At 39.9% G+C, this 21,190-nt stretch overlaps 2 protein-coding genes across 12 annotated transcripts; one reads left to right on the top strand and one right to left on the bottom strand.

Moving 5' to 3' along the window:
• The first annotated feature begins 323 nt into the window (after positions 1 to 323).
• LOC106415374 (protein MON2 homolog) lies at positions 324 to 11,126 on the top strand. 11 transcript variants are annotated; one of them, XM_048747980.1, is made up of 44 exons: positions 324 to 586; positions 866 to 1,051; positions 1,200 to 1,289; positions 1,573 to 1,643; positions 1,753 to 1,908; positions 2,173 to 2,290; positions 2,385 to 2,440; positions 2,534 to 2,588; positions 2,682 to 2,738; positions 2,864 to 2,965; positions 3,074 to 3,154; positions 3,267 to 3,319; positions 3,479 to 3,548; positions 3,802 to 3,865; positions 3,957 to 4,105; positions 4,226 to 4,356; positions 4,440 to 4,497; positions 4,630 to 4,727; positions 4,818 to 4,905; positions 5,071 to 5,136; positions 5,207 to 5,266; positions 5,423 to 5,509; positions 5,656 to 5,842; positions 5,971 to 6,014; positions 6,101 to 6,208; positions 6,307 to 6,438; positions 6,526 to 6,578; positions 6,673 to 6,721; positions 6,827 to 6,885; positions 6,978 to 7,117; positions 7,202 to 7,365; positions 7,447 to 7,575; positions 7,641 to 7,726; positions 7,874 to 7,989; positions 8,073 to 8,185; positions 8,279 to 8,402; positions 8,572 to 8,693; positions 8,796 to 8,967; positions 9,049 to 9,226; positions 9,468 to 9,792; positions 9,881 to 10,020; positions 10,202 to 10,320; positions 10,399 to 10,600; positions 10,783 to 11,126. In XM_048747980.1, the coding sequence occupies exons 1-44, from the start codon at positions 482 to 484 to the stop codon at positions 10,868 to 10,870; spliced, it is 4,851 nt and encodes a 1,616-aa protein (XP_048603937.1). In that variant the 5' UTR covers positions 324 to 481; the 3' UTR covers positions 10,871 to 11,126. The 11 variants fall into 11 exon arrangements, with proteins under 11 accessions (XP_048603937.1, XP_048603932.1, XP_022563631.2 ...); XM_048747975.1 differs by having other exon boundaries at positions 10,196 to 10,320; XM_022707910.2 differs by having other exon boundaries at positions 8,796 to 8,979.
• LOC106415375 (late embryogenesis abundant protein 47) lies at positions 11,087 to 12,078 on the bottom strand. Its single transcript, XM_013856059.3, has 3 exons — positions 11,883 to 12,078; positions 11,515 to 11,772; positions 11,087 to 11,427 (listed from the first exon to the last, which is right to left on the bottom strand). Exons 1-3 carry the CDS (start codon positions 12,018 to 12,020, stop codon positions 11,269 to 11,271), a joined length of 555 nt encoding a protein of 184 aa, XP_013711513.1. The 5' UTR covers positions 12,021 to 12,078; the 3' UTR covers positions 11,087 to 11,268.
• Between the last annotated feature and the right edge of the window lie 9,112 nt (positions 12,079 to 21,190).

Raw genomic sequence — 21,190 nt, 5'->3', positions numbered from 1 at the left:
GGGTTGGGTGACCGGTCATCGGGGATTGTGCCTATGAGAAAATTTCGTTTTTTTTTTACTGAGTCACCACTTCTTTGTCCTCTCGATGATAGATTATATTGTTAGTTTTCTTCTCAGTTATGTTTCTGTAATGTGAATTAATCTTGATTTGACTTATTATCACTGCAATCAAATAGAAAAATAAGAATCACAAACATGTAACACTGAACAAATTCCACAATCCCAAAAACCCTCGGTATAAGCCGGTTTATATCCAATCGTACCAAATCTGTGAAGCTCCAGAGATTTGAAGCACGTGACATGCGCATGATAAACATACCATACCAGCACAAAATCACAATCGGGAAGATCTCTCTCACCTTCGTTCCCATCCCAATTCCTCTCAAATCGGAGCTTTACCGTCCGATCTCGATGCCATACTTTCCGATTCAGCTCTTTTCCTGGTAACATCTAACTTTCCCCTTAGACCCTAAGTACGAAGATGGCTTTGGTAGCGGCTTTGGAGGCGGATCTCCGCGCTCTCTCCGCGGAGGCGCGACGGAGGTATCCCGCCGTCAAAGACGGAGCGGAGCACGCAATCTTGAAGGTTAGGTTTCCTCATAGTGATAATGCACACGTCTGCTGTTCGAGCTTGAATTCACTGTGCGTTGTTTTAGTTAGCTCGCCACTATGCGCTGTGAACTGTCACTCTAATATTGAAAGTGCGTCTGATTGATCATGTGAAGAGTGAATCAATAGCTATCTCTGTTTTCTGCAACATGGATTGAATTGATTCATGAATTGAATTGATTCATGAATTGAATTGTAAGAGCCTTAGAGTTCAAGCAGTGAGACTTAATCTTTTACTTTTTTTTTTTTTGGTTAGCTACGTTCTTCATCGAGTGCGAGTGATCTTTCGAGCAATGAAGACATCCTTCGGATCTTTCTGATGGCTTGTGGAGTCAGGAACACAAAACTTAGTGTTATAGGGCTTTCGTGCTTGCAGAAGCTTATATCTCATGATGCTGTTGAACCATCGTCTCTAAAGGAGATACTTGATACCTTGAAAGATGTAAGTCAGAGTTTTTGTTTAATTAAGTTCAGCTCTCTATCTCTTTCACTCTTTTTTATCTAGCATGTTAAATTAACCATTCATTGTGTCTTTCTCATACATGATTTTCTGCTAGACACTACTTAACGTGGTGTTTCCTTACTTGCAGCATTCAGAAATGGCTGAAGAAAATATCCAACTAAAGACTCTGCAAACCATTCTAATAATATTTCAATCTCGCCTACATCCAGAAACCGAGGTGAGTACGAAAAGCTTATTGAAGTAAGAATGGAAGTCTAACGCAAAAATGCTGGTAGACTAAATTATTCCGATCCTGGGCATTTGCGTAAATGAAAGTTAAAATGGTTCTATGCATATAACAATAGAATGCGGATGTCAGGAAATTGTTTTTTAAGTGACCCATTAATCAAGAGCAGTAAGACAAAACTGTATTATGCTATTGTAAAACTATTAGTTCTCCATGGATCTGCTTCCTTGGCTTTGTTATTCGTGAGGCTTTTTAGCATCTTTCTTAATTCCAGGAAAATATGGTTCTCGGACTAAGTATCTGTCTCAGGCTTCTTGATAACAACCGACTTCCTAGTGTTTACAAGTAAGTTGCTTTCATTCAAACCAACCTCACTAATTCGATGGTATATTCCTCTTTTAACGTTTTTTACTGTCAAAATTAAAAACCATGGTTCCTTTTTTTGGTCTCCCAGTACTGCTGCAGCTACCTTCAGGCAAGCAGTTGCGATGATTTTTGATCAAGTGGTTTCGGCTGAGTCCCTTCCTATGCTTAAATATGGATCTAGCAGTCAAACAGCAAGGACTGGCTCAGTTACTGGAGATTTGAGTCAGAATATCAATAGTTCAGAGTACGCAGTCCTGATCATCTCTATCTAACTTACTCTTTCAACTCCTTCTTTGTACTCTCAGTCTCTTTACTTTCCACATATATTTTTTGCACTTTGTTATTCTAATTCACAGAGGGTGATGCAATTGTTATATGCTGGTTAATTTGTGTTTTTCCTGATAGAATGAAAGAGACAGGCTCTCCATTTAGAAGTCCTGCTTTATCAATTGCAGCCTTTGGTATTTGGTGTTACAGCTATTAATAGACTAACAGAAATATGAACCAGGTCCCTGGAGAAAGATGTTATCTCTGGTCGATCGACAATGAGAGACACTTTGAGTGAAACCGGTAAACTCGGTCTGCGTTTGCTTGAGGACCTGACAGCCTCAGCTGCAGGTGGATCTGTATGTGTTAATTCAACTATATTATGTATCTCCTCTCCAGCTAAGTGTCATTAAAGGTATTCCACTAAGGTTAATATTTCTGTTTATGCTTCAGGCGGCTTGGTTGCATGTCACTTCTCTTCCAAGGACCTTTTCCCTCGAACTAATTGAGTGAGTTGGCAAGAATTTCTAGATATAGTTTCCCATGTTGAAATGGACTGAAAATCATTATTTAAATGTACGAGTTCTCAATTTTTTTTGCAGGTTTGTTTTGTCGAACTATATCTCAGTTTTTAAGATACTACTTCCCTACGAACAGGTACATCAAGGCTTTTTACCAAATTGGCGCTTATTTTTCATCCTTTCATTAGCATGCTGACCAACTGTAAAAGTTCACCTGTTTATTTATCAGGTTTTGCGTCACCAAATCTGCTCCCTCCTAATGACATCACTTCGGACCAGCTCAGAGGTAAAATCATGCCTCACTGCCTTTTGTATCTTTGTATACTTCAACGTGATCTCGATAAAACTTGGATTAGCATTAAAGCTTATCTACGTGCATTTACTCATGGAATTAATTTTTTTACTACTCAGCTCGAGGGAGAAATGGTTGAACCTTATTTCCGCCGGTTGGTGCTGCGGTCAGTTGCTCATATTATTCGACTGTATAGTTCGTCTCTCATTACAGAATGCGAGGTACAGTATTGATCGCAAAGGAACAAGCACATTAATTTCCTCCTATTGACTATGATATATGCAAGTTTTCTGTACTGATGTGCGTCCATTTCATTTCTGTCTGTACAGGTGTTCCTAAATATGCTTGTGAAAGCTACATTTTTGGATTTGCCATTGTGGCATCGCATTCTTGTTCTTGAGATTTTGAGGGTAATCGTTATATTTCAAAATTAGTACTTGCACGTGTATATATAAGATAGTATAAGGAGTTCAATTTCTTTTTGATTCATTTTTAAGATATCTTGTGTATGTCATTAAATAGGGGTTCTGTGTTGAGGCAAGAACATTACGGATTCTTTTCCAGAATTTTGATATGTAAGGCTACTTACTTCTTTTTTGTCCTGCTACACTCAATGTTGCATGTTACATTAATTTATTACCCGTCTTGTTGTTTCTTCATACTGTGCAGTGGATTAAGTTTTATTTTTCTGGATCAAGTTCCTTCTGTGATCTAATAGTAATTTATCTTTCAAGGAACCCTAAAAATACAAATGTTGTGGAGAGCATGGTCAAAGCGCTTGCTCGAGTTGTTTCTAGCATACAGGTGGGTTTGTCGGGCAGGTCGACTGTAATGTTTCTCTAGTCTCGATTTTCTTGAGGTCTCGTAGTCGCTATCTTATTTGTTTACGAGTTGGTTTTCAATCTACATTTAGTTTTTACCTATTTTGTGTACCAAAAAAAAAGTCTAGGAACAACTTCAGGAACTTTAAATTGCCTTAATTAACTAAAGACATCTCATAACGAGAGTAAAAAGTTAGAACATAGCTAAATTCTTGAGTTGGTTTTCTTGAAAGTAGTTTCAGGAGACGAGTGAGGAAAGTCTAGCAGCTGTTGCTGGGATGTTTAGTAGCAAAGCTAAAGGTAATCAATTATTACCTCTAAGGATCGCATAGTTCAGTTGTTTTTTTATTCTTCTAAAAGTTGTCATTATACATTTTCCCCACGGCTGTAGGAATTGAATGGATTCTTGATAATGATGCTTCCAGTGCGGCTGTTCTTGTTGCGAGCGAGGCTCATGCAATAACTTTGGCAATTGAAGGCTTACTTGGAGTTGTTTTTACAGTCGCCACTTTAACAGATGAAGCGGTAGACGTTGGGGAGGTAATTGATGCAGGGTTCTCCTCCGCTATGCCATAATAATGTTTGGCTTACATTCTTCTCTTTCTAACCTCTGCCCGTTGGTGTCTTGTTTTTCTTACTTTTCTTTCGTCAAACCACCAGCTAGAATCCCCCAGATACGAGCATCATCCTTCGTCTGATTATTATACTGGGAAAGCCTCACATATCTGTATCTCAATGGTAGATTCATTGTGGCTGACTATACTCGACGCATTTTCCCTTATTTTATCAAGGTATTATAGCCCTTTTCTGGACTATATATTGATTGTGAAGAGGCAAACACTGAAGACATTGTTTAATCTAATTGTTCTTGAAGGTCACAAGGTGAGGCAATCGTATTGGAGATACTGAAAGGGTATCAAGCATTTACTCAGGTAAATGCACATACGTATGTGGATACTATGGCATTGTGTGGACGTTTTTGCTTTTCACTTTTTACATTGACAAGTAACCTTATGCTGTCTACCTATCCAGAAGAATTGATGGACATCCTTTTTCTTTCTCAGGCATGTGGCGTCCTTCATGCTGTAGAACCCTTGAACTCTTTTCTTGCATCGCTTTGTAAATTTACCATCGTTTTGCCAACTGATGCCGAAAGGAGAAGGTACGTTGGTAGTTGTGCTTTTGATATCATGTCGAAGCTACTTAATCAATGCTAACCGGTTAATACTGGGGATTTCATTTGTAGTTTCAGCAGCCTCGTACAGTCTCCTATGTCCAAACGTTCTGAAATACAGGTTGATCAGAAAGATGTCATTGTCCTGACACCCAAGAATGTACAGGTATTTAATATGACATTTTAATCCAGTTTCTCATTCATCCTCATATGCATTGAAAGAAAAGAACTCCTTAGCAGATTTTCCCTTTCACATGATTTGTTTTTTTTTTGTCAGCAATATGATTTGGTAAAATGTGCTTGGTTAACAGTCCGTCTGATTATTTTTCAGGCATTAAGAACACTCTTCAACGTCGCTCATAGGTTGCATAACGTATTGGGGCCATCATGGGTGTTGGTGAGTATTTTGCTTCATGTATGTTCAAGTAAACTATCTCATGATAACGGGAAATCCTAAACATATACAGGTTCTTGAAACTCTGGCAGCCCTAGATCGAGCTATTCATTCTCCTCATGCAACCACCCAGGTAAATTTGGCAAACCCCCGTGCAGGATTGTCTTTTTTTTTGTTGTATAATATAGCCTGATCATTATGATAGGTAGTTTATCTTTCATGTTTTAATCTCATTTGTGAATACTCTTATGAAGCTCTAGGGAAATATAACCTTATCTTTTACTTGTAGGAAGTCGCAACTGCAGTCCCAAAGCTCACCAGGGAGCCTTCTAGGCAGTATGCTGATTTTAGCATTCTCTCTTCTTTAAATTCTCAAGTAAGGCGAAACAGTTTTCTTCTATAATCTATGGCCTTGGATTGGTCTGGTTAATTTCTTGTTGAGATTTCTATGGCTAGAGCTACTTGTTGGCTAGTTAATTTCTGAAAATCCTGGTTCTTGACTCATTGCTTTCATTTTGCAAGCTGTTTGAAAGCTCGGCTCTGATGCATGTGTCTGCTGTTAAATCACTTCTTTCTGCACTCCATATGTTGTCCCATCAATCCATGACAGAAACTTCGGGGAGTGTTTCATCAGCTTCAAGTAAACAAATTGGGAGCATCAGTTTTTCGGTGGACAGGATGATATCTATTCTCGTAAATAATCTCCACAGTATGTTCTCAATTGATTTTCTAAGTTCATCTTCAGAGTATAATCTCTCTTTTCCATGCTGTCGCCTTGTATATTTTTCAGTGTCTGGATTTATTTCTGTGAAATTATTGTTTTTCTTTGTGCGACAGGGGTGGAACCACTATGGGACCAAGTTGTTGGCCACTTTCTTGAGGTGACGCGGTATTCATTATTCTATTTGTTTGTAGGATATCCTGACATTGTTCTGGGGTTTACTGACACTTCAACTGCATATTGCAGCTCGCTGAGCATTCAAATCAGAACTTGAGAAATATGGCGCTTGATGCCCTGGATCAATCTATATGTGCTGTCTTAGGTTCAGAGCAATTTGGAGATGCAACTCTGGATGTGAGCTTTTTCTTCACTGTCCTTGCTTAAATTCGAGTGTTCTCCATCTCATGCAAAAATAACCTTATTTGATTTCTTCTTTTTGTTCTTCTTCCTAGGTAGAATCAAAGTCAATTGAGTTGAAGTCAGTTGAGTGTGCTGTACTATCTTCTCTCAGGGCTCTTTACTTTTCTGCTCAAAAATCCGATGTTCGAGTTGGTTCATTAAAAATCCTCCTTCATGTACTGGAGGTATATATACGATATGAACATTCAGAGATCAACATTTGTATCTTCTATATCTAACTTTTTGCTCCTGCATATATCTTATCTCATCAGAGATGTGGGGAAAAGTTGTACTATAGCTGGCCTGGCATTCTTGAAATGTTGAGGTATGTTTATTGCTCAGTTTCTATTTTTTTTTCCATTGTGAAAGTGAATTTCCCATTCCATTTACTGATCCTTTTCCTCGCCTATTCTTTTAAGGTCTGTTGCCGACGCATTAGAGAAGGATGTGGCGACCCTCGGGTTTCAGGTTAGTCAAGGATTGCTTCCTTGGATGTAATAAAAGTCAGCAGCTGTGTATTTAGTCCATCGCTTACTGATTCCTTATCACTGATACCTTATATTTTCTTTACAGAGTCTCCGGGTTATTATGAGCGATGGACTTCCTACTCTTCCGGAAGACTGTCTCCATGTGTAAGATTCTACCTGTCGTCACTTAACTGTCAGAGATGTCAACATTTTGCCTATGGGGATGGTAATTACTAATTAGTAATGTTAATATTCAGGTGCATAGACGTTACTGGAGCTTACAGTGCACAGAAGACTGATTTGAATATAAGTTTAACAGCCATTGGCCTGTTGTGGACTTTAACTGATTTCGTAGCAAAGGGGCTCCATCATGGGTCTCTAATGGAGAAAGAATCGGGTAAATAACTGCCAAATTTTAGTCTACAATTATCACCGTAAGAGAAGCTCTGTTTAAATATTTAGGACTGTGCTCCCCCTGCAGGACTCAATACTGTTGATACCACTCCACAGCAAACAATTGTTGAGGGTGTGGAAGATTCCAACAAGCCAGATTATGAAGCTCGAATACAAGTAGTCAATCATGAGAAATTGTTATTTTTAGTCTTTTCGTTAATTCAGAAACTAGTGGATGACGAGCGACCGGAGGTATTCCTCATAGACCACCGTTGTCTTTTCAATTGTGAGGGTGTCGCCCTATCTTATTTTCTCATTGTTATTATATTTTAGGTGAGGAATTCAGCTGTCAGGACGTTTTTTCAGATTCTGGGAAGTCATGGGAATAAACTTTCAAAAAGCATGTGGGAGGATTGTCTGTGGAACTATATCTTCCCGATGCTGGATGGCGCTTCTCACAAGGTGAGGAAAGCGATTCAACTCATCCATTTAGGAGACTCTTGTGACAAGTGAATCTTCTTTTGTAGGCTGCAACATCATCAAAGGACGAATGGCAAGGAAAAGAAATAGGCACTCGGGGAGGGAAGGCAGTGCACATGCTTATACATCACAGGTGACAAAAGGAATTTTCTGCGCGTGGAAGTCTTTCGCATTGTCCATTTCTCTCTGATAGTCTTTAATACATGAATAACTTATTTGTTTTCGAAGTCTTACCACTATTCCTACCTTTTAACCTTGCCATCCTCTTGCTGATTTGCAGTCGCAATACAGCACAGAAGCAGTGGGATGAAACATTTGTGCTTGTCCTTGGAGGAATAGCCCGCCTCTTCCGTTCCTATTTTCCTCTTCTTGAAAGCTTACCCAACTTCTGGTCAGGTGAGTGAATTGTGATTTTCGTGGACTGCGGTCTTTGTGGCTTAGAAAAAAACTGAAATATCGTGGAACTTCTACTTCTGTAGGATGGGAGTCTTTGTTGGCTTTTGTTAAGAATAGCATTTTCAATGGGAGTAAAGAAGTATCACTTGCAGCGATAAATTGTCTGCAGACAGCTGTTGTATCTCACTGTGTCAAGGTAATAGCGCAGCTAGTTGAACTATCTACGAGCGCTACTATTGACTCTGTCATATCCGTGTTTCATTTTTTTAACTGACTTTTTATGAATTAGGGAAACTTGCAACTCCGATATCTTAATTCGGTCATGGATGTGTATGAGCTTGTTTTCCAGAAGTCATCAAGTTACACAGGTGACACAGCATCCAAGGTGAAACAAGAGATTCTGCATGGTTTAGGTAATTCATTTTTTTCCCAGTGAGTTCTCTGCACCTTTGTAGAGTCTACTCTTTTGACTTAGATGAACAATTTCAATGAATAGAAATGGCTGAAACAAAGGTGGTCTTCTCTGCTGTAATACTTGGATCTTACTCTTTCCTTTTTCATTTTTGTCCAATGTTTTGACAGGTGAATTATATGTGCAATCACTGAAGATGTTTGATGATAAAATGTACATGCAATTGCTGGGAATTATAGATTTGGCTATAAAGCAGGCTATTATAAGTAGTGAAACTTTTGAAACTGAATTTGTAAGTCTGTTCTCACATTCTTTACGTTCTTCATCTTAAATACTAAGTTTCAAAATTTGCCTCTTGCGTTTACCTTATGCGTATGACATTGATGATTTCAAGGGCCATGTTCCCCCTGTACTACGTCATGTTTTGGAAATCTTGCCCTCTTTGGGTCCTCCCGAGCATCTTTCATCAATGTGGCTAATCCTACTAAGAGAATTTCTGCATTATCTTCCACGGGTTGATTCTGCGCTGGCAAATGAGGAAGGGGAGACTCAGCAGAGCACCATAGGTCACCGTGCAAGTAAGTTCGTGATGTTATTTTACACTTAACAATTGTTAAATCTGATATTTGTTTATAAATTTACCCCAGGCAGTGAAGTATCGGAACGCAAAGCTGATTCTTCGTCTGACAAAACCACTCCAACCACAAGAATCACGAGTAATATGTTTGCAGAAAAGCTGATCCCTGCTCTGGTGGAGCTCCTCCTCCGGGCTCCTGCAGCTGAAAAGTATATTATGTTTCCGGAAGTCATCCAGAACCTGAGAAGGTAAACCCAACTCGCATTTATTCTGTCACTGTGCAGATGTCGTGGCTCTTCTCAGCTCAATAGTCTCATAACAATAAGTTTCGAAAGGGAAGCACATATTATTCGGTTAATCTATTTATATGGGGTCAACCCAGAAAAAAAAATTTATTGATATTTTTGTTGAGTGTTTTTAATTACTCTCCCCACTTGTGTCTGGGATAATTGCGTACAATCCAACTTATAGGATCATTTTGTTTTTTAGGTGCATGATGACAAGACGAGACAATCCAGATGGTTCACTCTGGAAGGTAGCAGCTGAGGGCTTCAACCGTTTACTAGTTGAAGATGTGAAAATATGTTCTGTGGGTGGTGACACAGACCTGAAAATTAACAAACCTGCTCGGATACGCATTTGGAAAGAAATTGGAGATGTTTACGAGATTTTCCTTGTTGGTTATTGTGGACGTGCACTTTCTTCAAATTCTCTCCCTCCAGCAGCGCTTAAGGCCAATGAGACCCTTGAGATGGCCTTGGTAGATGGTCTCGGTGATATTGTTCTTAAGTCGACCGTTGATGCACCCAGAGAAGTGAGCAGCTTGGATTTCATTTTAAATGGTCTCTATTATTCCCATGTCTTGATTTTTTGATATAATTTTCCGTATCTTGAATCAACAGGTCTTGGAGCGGCTTGTTTTAACCTTAGACCGCTGTGCATCACGTACATGCTCGTTGCCTATTGAAACTGTGGAGCTGATGCCTGCCCACTGTAGCAGATTCTCCTTGAAATGCTTACAAAAATTGTTTTCCTTGAGCAGGTAACGCGTTGTGCATGTCCAGGATCATTAGCCGTTATTTCAAAGACACTAGCATCTCATACTTCATAATATGATCTTAGACGTTATTTGCTTACACTCTTTGTACATATCTCACATAGAGAGTACTCATTCTTACTCCCTCGTTTGACATACCGACATCAATATTTTTTTTTAGTTTCAGCTCTGAAACTGAGAACTGGCACACAACAAGAGCAGAGGTGAGCAGGATCTCTATCATCACGCTAATGGAAAGATGTGAATTCATCTTGAGTAGACTTTTAATCGACGAAAATAATCTAGGTAAAGGTCTCCATCTTCTTATGAACCTTAACATGTTCTTCGCTTGCTAATCTTTAATCTCTGTTTATCGTTTGACAGACAACCGTCCAATCCCAACAGCTAGACTCGAAGAGATTATCTTTGCCCTTCAAGAACTTGACCGCCTCACCATTCACCCCGAGGCTGCTTCAGTTCTTCCATTGCAACCCTATCTGAAAACCATCTTACGCGATGATAATCGTGACACCCGTGCACACCTACTTGTCCTTTTCCCCTCACTGTGCGAGATTGTGTTATCAAGGTAATATCACTTCTTCAATTCCTTTTTTGGAGTTTTGATATCTAAAAGGGTGACAAAATATGTGCATGGTCCCTAACAAACTCGTAATCAAACCGATCAAATTAGAATGGGAGAAGAATCTGTAACTAAAAACATACGAAACTCCTATCAAAATTTGATTATGAGAGTTCTGTTTTCTTCAGGGAAACGCGGGTGAGAGAGCTGGTACAAGTTTTATTACGAGCAGTTGCGACAGAGTTAGGCCTGGAAAAGGTTAGCCTATCCAGTTGATAGCAACATATGACAATGTTTCTCAGAACATTTGAGCTTTTTAAACTCTCTCTTACAGTAGATTCTTGATAAGTTTTGGTTGTCTATCACTTAGGTTGTATTCATTGTTTTAGCGTGTGCCGATTTATTCTGTATGCTGTTTACCTCTCGTTGTTCATGAGATTGTTCTTGATTTTTTTCCCGCTGAGGATGCAATACTTGAGAGTTATCTTACCATGTTTGTTAAACATATATTTCATTCTGATCTTGTTGGATATTCGTTGAACTAATGTAGCTTACATCTACTTCAAAAGCTTTTAAATCTTATATACATCAACATATACACAAATAGTTTTTAGTTTACATACTTGGCTTCTCAATAGCATTAGTTACGTAGCTTCCAAGAAAGAAGGATGGTATCACTTGGCTTGGTTTATCCGAGCAGCCGCAGCAACAGATGCGGCCACACCGGTTGGGTAAGTAGTGAGATGGGGATCGTTCCTCATCTCTGCACCTGTCACTCCCTCTGCGTCTTTCCTCGTTGCTGGTTTGTCCGACGGTAATTTGCTACTCGCTCCCTTTCAGAACCATTGTGTCCCCAAGAAGGACAAAACATCGTTAGGACCCACAATGTATCAAGAAACTGGTTCCTAGCATATACTTACAGTGAGAACATCTGCGAGCGTAGTCTTGTCGTCCTCGGAGTTAGCTCGAGCGTTGAGAGTGGCGGCTGACTGAGCCGAAGCTGCAACACCGCCCGGCATGATGTTGGTCTTTCCCGTGGCTCTAACCTCAGCCGCTTGTATGGCCGCTGCGTCACTCCACTCCACTGGCTTATTCCCTGCCGTGAGAACCGCTGCCTCTAGAGCCTCTCCGATTGTTATGGTACCTTCCGGCTTTTTCTGGTTTACTTCTCCCTCGTCCTACAAAATTTTAATATTCTATATCATTCGATTATTTACTCTGTTTTTGATAGTCTTTACATATGTTAAATAACAACGTATAGAATGATCGGATTATTATATATAGGGACCTGAACACCGGTAGACTCGGCGACGACACCTTTCTCTTTGTCATCCGTCGCAATGCCTCCCTCCGTCGCCGGAGTCTTTTTGGCCTCTTCTTTTACGTCATAAGTTATAGGTTTCTTCTCCAGCTTTTCTTGGCTCATTTTGTTTGGTCAACCCTAAAGTCCTCTCGTTTCCTTGTGTTCTACGCAATATATAGTTGTAATGTTTTGGAATCTATATAGGTTTGCATGAGCCATTCAATTTTGTGATCCTCTTACACAATACGAAGAAGGGTTCTCCTCAATTTTCTCTCATTTTTGCATCCTAGTTTAGCCAAAAGAAATCTGACATATGTATTCCATGTCTGTTAGTAAATTGTGAGATTATTTCAATTTTTATTACATATTAGGTATTAGGTATGAGCCTGACCCTCCCAAAAGGCCCACATGATAATTGTCCTGACACATTATCAAAACACCTAAAAGGTCCACATGATAATTGTCCTGACACATGATCAAAACAAGTGAGTTCGGCTCGTCGACTCGCGAACCAGTAGTCGGCTTGACTTCAGACTACTTTTAGCCGACAGAGCGAATGACCGTAAGTCATCGGCTCGACGACTCGGTTCAGTGGCCCGACATCTCGGCCCAATCGTCGAGAAGGCCTGTTAGGTCAAGGCGAATTAGGTCAACATGAGACCGTCTATAAAAAGAGGAGGAGATGCAACGATGAGAGGATCCGCAAATTACTACACTCACTTTCGGCTAGATCTAGGGTTTCATATCTTATCATCTCGCTGACTTGTACGGTCCGACGAACTAACTTTCGCCGGACTAATTCCGACACTACAAGAAAACAGCCATATTCTGACGGACATTCCGACGGAAAAAAAAATCCTCGGAATATCCCGAGGAATTTCCGAGGAAATTCCGAGGAAACCAAATTTTGTGTTTCCTCGGAATTTCCTCGGAATATACCGACGGAATTCCGAGGAAACATCATTCCGTCGGAATATTCCGAGGAAATTCCGAGGAAATATGTGTTCCTCGGAAAAAACCGATGAATTCCGAGGAAATATTATAGCCGTTGGAGAGCCGTTGGGGGATTTTACAAAATTCCGAGGAAATTCCGACGAACTAGCCTTTTCCGTCGGAATTCCGTCGGAATTTCCTCGGTCTGTCGGCAGGATTTAAACTATAAATGCAAGCACTCCTCTTCCTCTTCATTCACTCCATATCTTCATCCTCCCTCTTACTCTATTTACACACGAATTTGATTCATAAAAAATATGTCTTCTTCAAATTATTTTCGTTCTTGGATCGATCGACCTCATTTGGATCCGAACACGAGATTGCTTACGAAAGAATACCAACGAGGTATAACCGAATTCATGGGGTTAGTTCACCGACAACCGGAAGCAAAAACAAGTATGTTAAGATGTCCTTGCTCTAATTGTAAAAATAGAAAGGTTATTAAAGAGTGGGATGTTTGGACTCATCTATATTTGAGTGGGTTTACACGAAGTTACAAAATTTGGTATCATCATGGGGAAACTGATTATGAACATGGTAGTACTAGCGAACCTCAGCCAGCGGTTAGATTAGAAGAACCAATTAGAACGGATGTAGATTATGGTGTAGGTACTGAGCAGATGGTAAATGATCATTTTAGAGAGGAAGATTTACCCAATGCAGAAGCTAGGAGATTTTATGATATGTTGGATGCTGGAAAGCAACCATTGTACGAAGGTTGCAGAGATGGTCATTCAGCTTTATCATCTGCTACAAGATTGATGGGCATTAAAACAGATTATAATTTGGCTGAAGACTGTGTGGATGCGATTGCTGATTTTGTAAAAGGTATTCTACCCGAGGATAATGTAGCTCCTGGTTCATACTACGAGGTTCAGAAACTCGTAGCTGGTCTTGGTTTATCGTATCAGGTAATAGATGTATGCAGCGACAACTGCATGATTTATTGGAGGGCGGATGAACAGCGGGTTACATGCAAATTTTGTGGAAACCTCGTTATAAAGATACGAGTGGAAGAGTTCCAGTGCCATATAAAAGGATGTGGTATTTACCTTTGACGGAAAGGTTGCAGAGGTTGTATCTGTCTGAACGCACAGCGCAACCAATGAGATGGCATGCGGAGCACTCAACAGATGGTGAGATCAGACATCCTTCAGATGCAAAAGCGTGGAAGCATTTCCAATCAAAGTATCCCGACTTTGCGTATGAGAGAAGAAATGTCTACCTTGGATTATGTACTGATGGTTTCAGTCCGTTTGGCAAGAGTGGAAGACAGTATTCTCTATGGCCCGTCATTCTTACACCATACAACCTACCCCCAAACTTGTGCTTGCGACGAGAGTTTTTGTTTCTCTCGATTCTCGTTCCCGGACCAGAGCATCCTAAGAGATCACTTGATGTGTTTCTTCAGCCACTAATATATGAGTTGCAACAACTATGGGCTCAAGGTGCTGAAACATACGATGTTTCGTGTAAAGAAAACTTTCAAATGCGGGCAGTACTAATGTGGACAATAAGTGATTTTCCAGCATATGGTATGTTGTCTGGATGGACAACGCATGGAAGGCTATCATGTCCATATTGTCAAGATAACACTGATGCTTTCCAACTAAAACACGGAAGGAAAACGTGTTGGTTTGACTGTCACAGGAGATTCCTACCACCTGATCATCCATATCGTAGGAGTAGGAATTTGTTTACGAAGAACAAGAGGGTGTTTGACAGTCCACCTCCGGAAATTTGTGGGAAAGATTTGAAGATACAACTAAGAAATTTTGGTGCAGAAAGGACGCCAGACGTCGGTGGACATGAGCGTTTTCCGGTAGATGCTGTTGGAGAACTACATAACTGGCACAAAAAAAAGTATTTTCTGGGATCTGCCATACTGGGAGGATCATCTGCTAAGGCATAATTTAGATGTCATGCATATTGAGAAGAAATTTTTTGACAATCACATCAACACGATCCTTAATGTTCAAGGTAAAACAAAGGATAATTTGAAGTCAAGACTGGATTTAGTCGATATATGTGCTCGTTCAGAACTTCATGTTGATGAGAATGGTAGGGCTCCTTTTCCCATATACCGACTTGATGCAGAGGGAAAAGATGCGTTCTTTGATTGGATTTCAAACGATGTGGAATTTCCAGACGGTAACGCATCAAATATGCGTAACTGTATCGACAGAAAGGAAGGAAAGTTTACTGGCTTGAAAAGCCACGATTGCCATGTAATGATGTAGCGCCTCCTTCCGTTCGCCTTCAAGGAACTATTACCACGAAATGTTCATGAAGCAATTGCAGGGATAAGTGGTTTCTTCCGCGATTTATGCACGAGATCAGTGACTCTTGAAGGTATTGAAAATTTGAAGACTAACATAGCCGTGATTCAGTGCAACCTTGAGAAGATATTTCCTCCCTCATTTTTTTATGTTATGGAGCATCTTGTTATTCACCTGGCAAGAGAATTGGAACTTGGTGGTCCTGTGCAGTATAGATGGATGTATCTGTATGAGCGGTATATGTTCCATTTGAAGAAGATGGTGAAAAATTTAAGTAGGGTGGAAGGTTCTATAGTCGCACAGATGATCAATGAAGAAACTTCAAACTTTGCCGAGTACTACTTTCCAGCAGAAGTTCAGACCAAAAACAGAAGACCTGCTCGGCATGATGATAGAGGCGAACGGGCAACATATCATGTTACGGTTCCAGACATTTTCACAGACGTTGGACGACTTAGCGAAAAACCAAAGGACCGTCGACTTACTGAGCAGGAGCGCAGTCATTTGCAAACATATTTGCTCACCAACTGCGAAGACGTTCTTCAATATGAGAGGTAAATAAATGAGCTTACAAATTTTTATTTTAACAAGTTGAAATTTAAATCTTAATTAATTACATTATTGTCATCATATACAGGATTTTCATGGCAGAAAAGCGGTTCGAGTATAGATACGCCACAGAGGACGAACTAGAAAAATGAAGCAGAGAGAATTTACTGGATGGATGTTTACTTATGTGAGTGCTTTAAACAAATTAAAATATATTTTATCACATATTTATACTAATTCACATTTATTGATATAACATATATATATGTGCTATTAATAGGTGTCTGCTGGTTTGGCCAGAGGTGAAACATTTGACGATTGGATACGTGAGATGGTCGTTGGACCAAACTTTGTTGTGAAGTCATATCCGAGATTTTGTACTCGAGGATATGCATTCACAACTCAGAAGAGGAGACGTTCGAGTACGACTTATGATGCTGGCGTTTGTTCTGCATCAGGAGATGATGTATACTACGGACACATACATGAGATTTTGGAAATCAAGTATTTGGGCATGGTTGGATTGCGCTGTACTGTTTTCTATTGTGATTGGCACGACAACACTCCAGATCGAGGTGTGAGAACAGATGCATTTGGTGTTACATCAGTAAATTCGAGGCGAAAGCTGCAATATTATGATCCTTTCATTCTTGCTTCTCAGGCCGATCAGGTAATTAAATGTTAATTATTCAGAATGATTCATCATCATGTGTATTAATTTATAATTTTTCTAAATGTTACAGGTTTGTTATATCAAGTACCCCCGGGTAAGGAACAGAGATGATCCATGGGTTACTGTTACAAGACTCAACCCGAGAGGCCGAGTTCAGGGAAGTTCTGAGCTGGAAGACCCACTACAACCAAGCACATCCGGCAACTTAAGTGCAGCAAAAGATTTAGCTGGAGTTGGCCTTGTAGTCGATTTAACCGACTTTGGAGAGGAAGCCGTCGTTCACGTAGAGGATGAACCAGTGATTGGAGAGTTTCACCAAGATCCAGATTCAGATTCATCTGGTGATGATGACTCGGAAACAGACTACCATTGATTTTTTTTTTTTTTTTAAGAAATACCGAGGAAATTCCGAGGAACACTTGATATACCCTATTTCCTCGGATATTAGTTATTTGGTTTATCTAGCAAGGCAAAGCTGAATACGAATTAAAAACTACTCAAAACACAACCAAATAAAACGAAGAAACCATGTAAAAGAAATACGAACTCATAATTAAGAAAAAAATAAAAAAAAAACTAAGTTCAAAATTAACAGAAAATAAGACCATAAAACGTTAGAATAGAAAAGAAAATAAAATAGCGCGGTCGGAAATCAAATGGCAATATTGGCCGGTGATAGCTCCTACTCCTCGTCTCCTGCTCCAGATGTTCCTGCATATGTGGGTCTCTTGGACCTCTTTCTTACCCTGTGTGTACCACTCGAACCCGAACCAGAGCTGGATGGAGAGTTGTCCCGATGAACTACATCATCCTTTTGGCAACGACACGGCCTGATACGTGAAATGGCAGCCCAGATCTTGTGTAGCATGTCGTTGTTTGTCTTTATGCTCTGATCTCTCCAATGTTGTTGCTGGCGCGAAGTGGCGTTCGGTGGAAGCTCTTGCAGCTTGTACTGGCTGGAGTCTGATGGGAGTAGCTGATGGGGTTGTGAATCATCTGGAATGGCTTGTGCAGCCTCATCTTCTCCTTCTTCATCAACCATGGCCTTGCCTTTGGTCTGATATTTTGGCGTGAAGAAGGATGGCTTGTCTACTAGTGCGGTAGCAGGGGGTAGGAACTCAACTGCAGCCTCTGAAAGTAGAGCAGTCAGGCCGATCTGAGGCAGGTGGCAGTAGAGTGTTTTCTTCGCTCGGTCCTGGAATACGTAGACGTAAGGACCATCCCGATCGATCCTCGAGTGGGGACCAGCTATGAACTCCTTACTTACTAGAGAAATGACATCCAGGTAGTTCCAAGCAATGTTGTTCGATCTGTCCAGTGCTACCTGATGGTTCTCGCAGTCTACACCCACATGTGTAAGGATCCGAGTAATCACTGCACCAAATCCACATGCATTGCTCTTGGATTTGGTTACTTTCCCCTTGTATCCTGCTAAGTTTGCGGCCAGCACCGCTCCCATGTTGAAGGCAGTAGCAGGTGGGAATGTAGAGTTTCCAAATGCCGGTAGCAAATGCCTCACACCTTGGTACAGGAGGCACAACTCCCATTGCGTGACTGATGCGGCTGTGGTTGTCCCGTATAGCAATGAGCCAATGAGGCGTGTGGCATATCTCAGTACTGGGCTCCGGATAAGTGACTCCTTTGCCTGAGAAGATCTATAAACCCCTGTGCCAATCGTTTCCCAGAAGTTCAACAGCTCTGAAGTCCAATAAAGACCAGATGTCCTCTCCCCTGCACTCAATCCAAATAGTCCGCAGAGGTCTGTGAAAGATACCTCAAAGTATACTTTCTGCACTACGAATGCCAGAAAACCTTCCTGATGGCTATCATCGGGACGGCTGACGTATGCGGATGCTATGAACTGGCGTACCAACTCCGGATAAGTGGGTTCGTTGAGGTTGCATAGTTGGCCTAGACCCATGTTCTGGAACAGCCCTTCAATGTCTGATTTGATTCCCAATATTGTCATCGTCTCAGGACATGCTAGTTGTGTAGCCGGAACGGCTACCTTCTTCATGTTGTTGTAGTGGGTGGTATCAGACTTATCCCACTTCTTTGGCCTTTGATTCTCTCGCTGAGACGAACCCTCTTCTTGTGTGTTCTTCTTTGCTGATGTTTTCGTGCGCTTCATTCTCTACAAAATAGAATCATTGCTCTCAACATGGTTATAATCAATTAAGAACTCAAAGCAACATGAAAATGAAAGGCGAAATCGAGTTGTGATAAAAAAAAACCAAATTGAAAAAAATTCTCAATCCCTAAATCATCTCAAATCCTGTTCCAAACTCGTTGATCACAGACAATTGTGTTCTATTCCATGTTTAAACATCTGTTTCATGCATATTTGATCAAGGAATCAACACGGAAATAAGAAATTCACAAAACCCAAAAAATTCCTCAAGAACACGATTTCAGAATGTGGAGATTCGCGGAGTATACCTGTCTTAGGGTGAAAACGAGTGTAGGAATCAGGTAGAGCTCGAAAAATCAAGGGGAATAGAGCCCAAAATTGTTCAAATCGGATGATTATAGAGAGAGAAAAAGGGGGAGCGAATTATAGGGAAAATCGGAGGGGATGAGAGTTCTGAGGTTTTGATCCAAAAAGTTCAGGTTTTGCCTTATAATTCTGTTTTCCGCACACGCATCGATCGATGCGTTTTTGAACAAATACGGATCGATCGATGCGTTTATAAAAAGGCTCCGGAGATTTTGTTCGATCCATCGATGGGATAATCTAATCGATCGATCACATTGTTACGCTTTGGTCCATCTTAGTGATCGATCGATGCGTTTTCGGATATATATCCATCGATCGATCCGTTTATAAAAAAACTTACACGATTTTTCGAGGACATTCCGAGGAACGTTTGAGATTCTCGATCGATCGATGGGATAATCCAATCAATCGATCGATCACATTGTTACGCTTTGGTCCATCTTAGTGATCGATCGATGCGTTTTTGTATATATACACATCGATCGATCCGTTTAAAAAAAAACGCACGAGATTTTCCGAGGACATTCCGAGGAAAGCTTGAGATTCTCGATCGATCGATGGGATAGTCCAATCGATCGATCACATTGTTACGCTTTGGTCCATCTTAGTGATCGATCGATGCGTTTTTGGATATATATACATCGATCGATCCGTTTATAAAAAAAAATTGACGTATTGAAACCCCAAACACTAGTTCCTCGGAATTTCCTCAGAATATTCCGACGGAATTCCGAGGAAGTAGAGGGTTTCCTCGGAATTCCCTCGGAATAATCCGAGGAAATTCCGAGGAAATAGGGTTTTTAAACCGAAAACAACGTTTTGCGGTTTAAATAACACCTATATGACCCTTATTAAGTGTCTTACGTTCATTATGAAGTCAAAAATTTGTTCCTTACCGTATAATTAACACTTTTCCGATTGTATGAACGAAATCCCACAACGTAAGAGAAACATTTATACCTTTTAATGAACGGTAAAGGGAATATTTTCAATTAGTTTTGAAATTTGTTATTTCATGGTTTATGCTCATCTATACAAAGAATCCTCAATGGTATGCATTACAATTGTATAAGAAATGAAATACGGCAAAAAAAATTGATGTTTTGAAACCCCAAACACTAGTTCCTCGGTATTTTCTCGGAATATTCCGAGGGAATTCCGACGGATATTTATGTATCCGTCAGAATTTCCTCGGAATATTTTCATTTTACCGGGCAAATATTTCGCGAAAATTGAAATTAGAATTCCGATGGAAAATGTCCGTCGGACCCTAGGTTTTATAACCACGAGCCCCTTCTTCTTCCCCATTTCTCTCTTCTTCCTCTGCGCGATTCCTCTCTTCTCTCCGGCGATTTCCCCCTGAAATCCGACGATATCTCCGGCGATCTCCCCCTTCTCTTACACAAATCATGTAAGGACCCTATCCCACTCTCTTAGGTTCTATTTGTTAGGTTTTTGTGTAGTTTTGATAGATTTTTGTTAGGGTGATTGGTTAGGATTGTGATTTGGTTGTATAATAGGTTTAGAATTATGATTTGGTTGAATAATTTGTTTTGTTGAATTGATTTAGAATTTTTTTATAATTTTTTTATTTTTTTGTATTTATAAAATTGATTTTTGTATATAAAATCGATTTTTGTATATAAAATCGATTTTTGTATTTTACAAAACGATTTTTCTATATAAATTCGATTTTTTGGATTTTACAAAATCTTTTTTGTATATAAATTCGATTTTTTGGATTTTACAAAACATTTTAAATATCTATAAAACTTTTTTTGTGATTAAAAACTATTATTTGGATTTAAAAATATTTTTAATATATATATATATATATATATTATTAAAACTATTTTTTGTAATTATTAATCTATTTTTTATTTATTAAAACTATTTTTTGTTTATTAGAACTATTTTTATGTATTTATTAAATATTTTTAATATATATAAATCTTTTTTGTGATTAAATTATTTGAGATTTTTTTTAAAAAAAAAATTAATTTATATATTTCTGTATTTATTAAATATATTTTTTGAATTTACAGGTCTCATGATGATCAGACCCGGCCTCGACAGCGTCGTGGTCGTGGTGGTACGGGGAGCCAGTCTCGGGATTCCAGCCATTTTCAGGATTCCCCTTCGCCCCACAGCTCCAACCATACATCTCCCTCTGTTGCACCCGCTCCTGCTCCTCTCGCTCCCGCTGCTGCATCCGCTCCTGCATCCGCTCCTGTTCCTCCGGGAGTGATGAGTGTTGCGGAGTTGGTTCAACAGCTCGGGCGTGACCATCTTCCGTATCTCA

This window comes from Brassica napus, chromosome C2 (genome assembly GCF_020379485.1).
Source record: "Brassica napus cultivar Da-Ae chromosome C2, Da-Ae, whole genome shotgun sequence".
Taxonomy (NCBI): domain Eukaryota; kingdom Viridiplantae; phylum Streptophyta; class Magnoliopsida; order Brassicales; family Brassicaceae; genus Brassica; species Brassica napus.
Note: the sequence above shows the minus strand (reverse complement) of the source record. Positions and strands in the feature narration are given on the sequence as shown.

What these genes read in the sequence shown, in the direction of transcription:
- LOC106415375 (XM_013856059.3), bottom strand. Translation starts at nt 12,020, where the DNA reads ATGAGCCAAGAAAAGCTGGAGAAGAAACCTATAACTTATGACGTAAAA. An exon ending in CCGAGTCTACCGGTGTTCAG is followed by an intron (nt 11,773 to 11,882) that starts GTCCCTATATAT and finishes AAAATTTTGTAG; the next exon opens with GACGAGGGAGAAGTAAACCA. An exon ending in CGCTCGCAGATGTTCTCACT is followed by an intron (nt 11,428 to 11,514) that starts GTAAGTATATGC and finishes TGGTTCTGAAAG; the next exon opens with GGAGCGAGTAGCAAATTACC.
- LOC106415374 (XM_013856055.3), top strand. Translation starts at nt 482, where the DNA reads ATGGCTTTGGTAGCGGCTTTGGAGGCGGATCTCCGCGCTCTCTCCGCG. An exon ending in TCCTCCTTCATGTACTGGAG is followed by an intron (nt 6,439 to 6,525) that starts GTATATATACGA and finishes TTATCTCATCAG; the next exon opens with AGATGTGGGGAAAAGTTGTA. An exon ending in CCGTTGATGCACCCAGAGAA is followed by an intron (nt 9,793 to 9,880) that starts GTGAGCAGCTTG and finishes TTGAATCAACAG; the next exon opens with GTCTTGGAGCGGCTTGTTTT.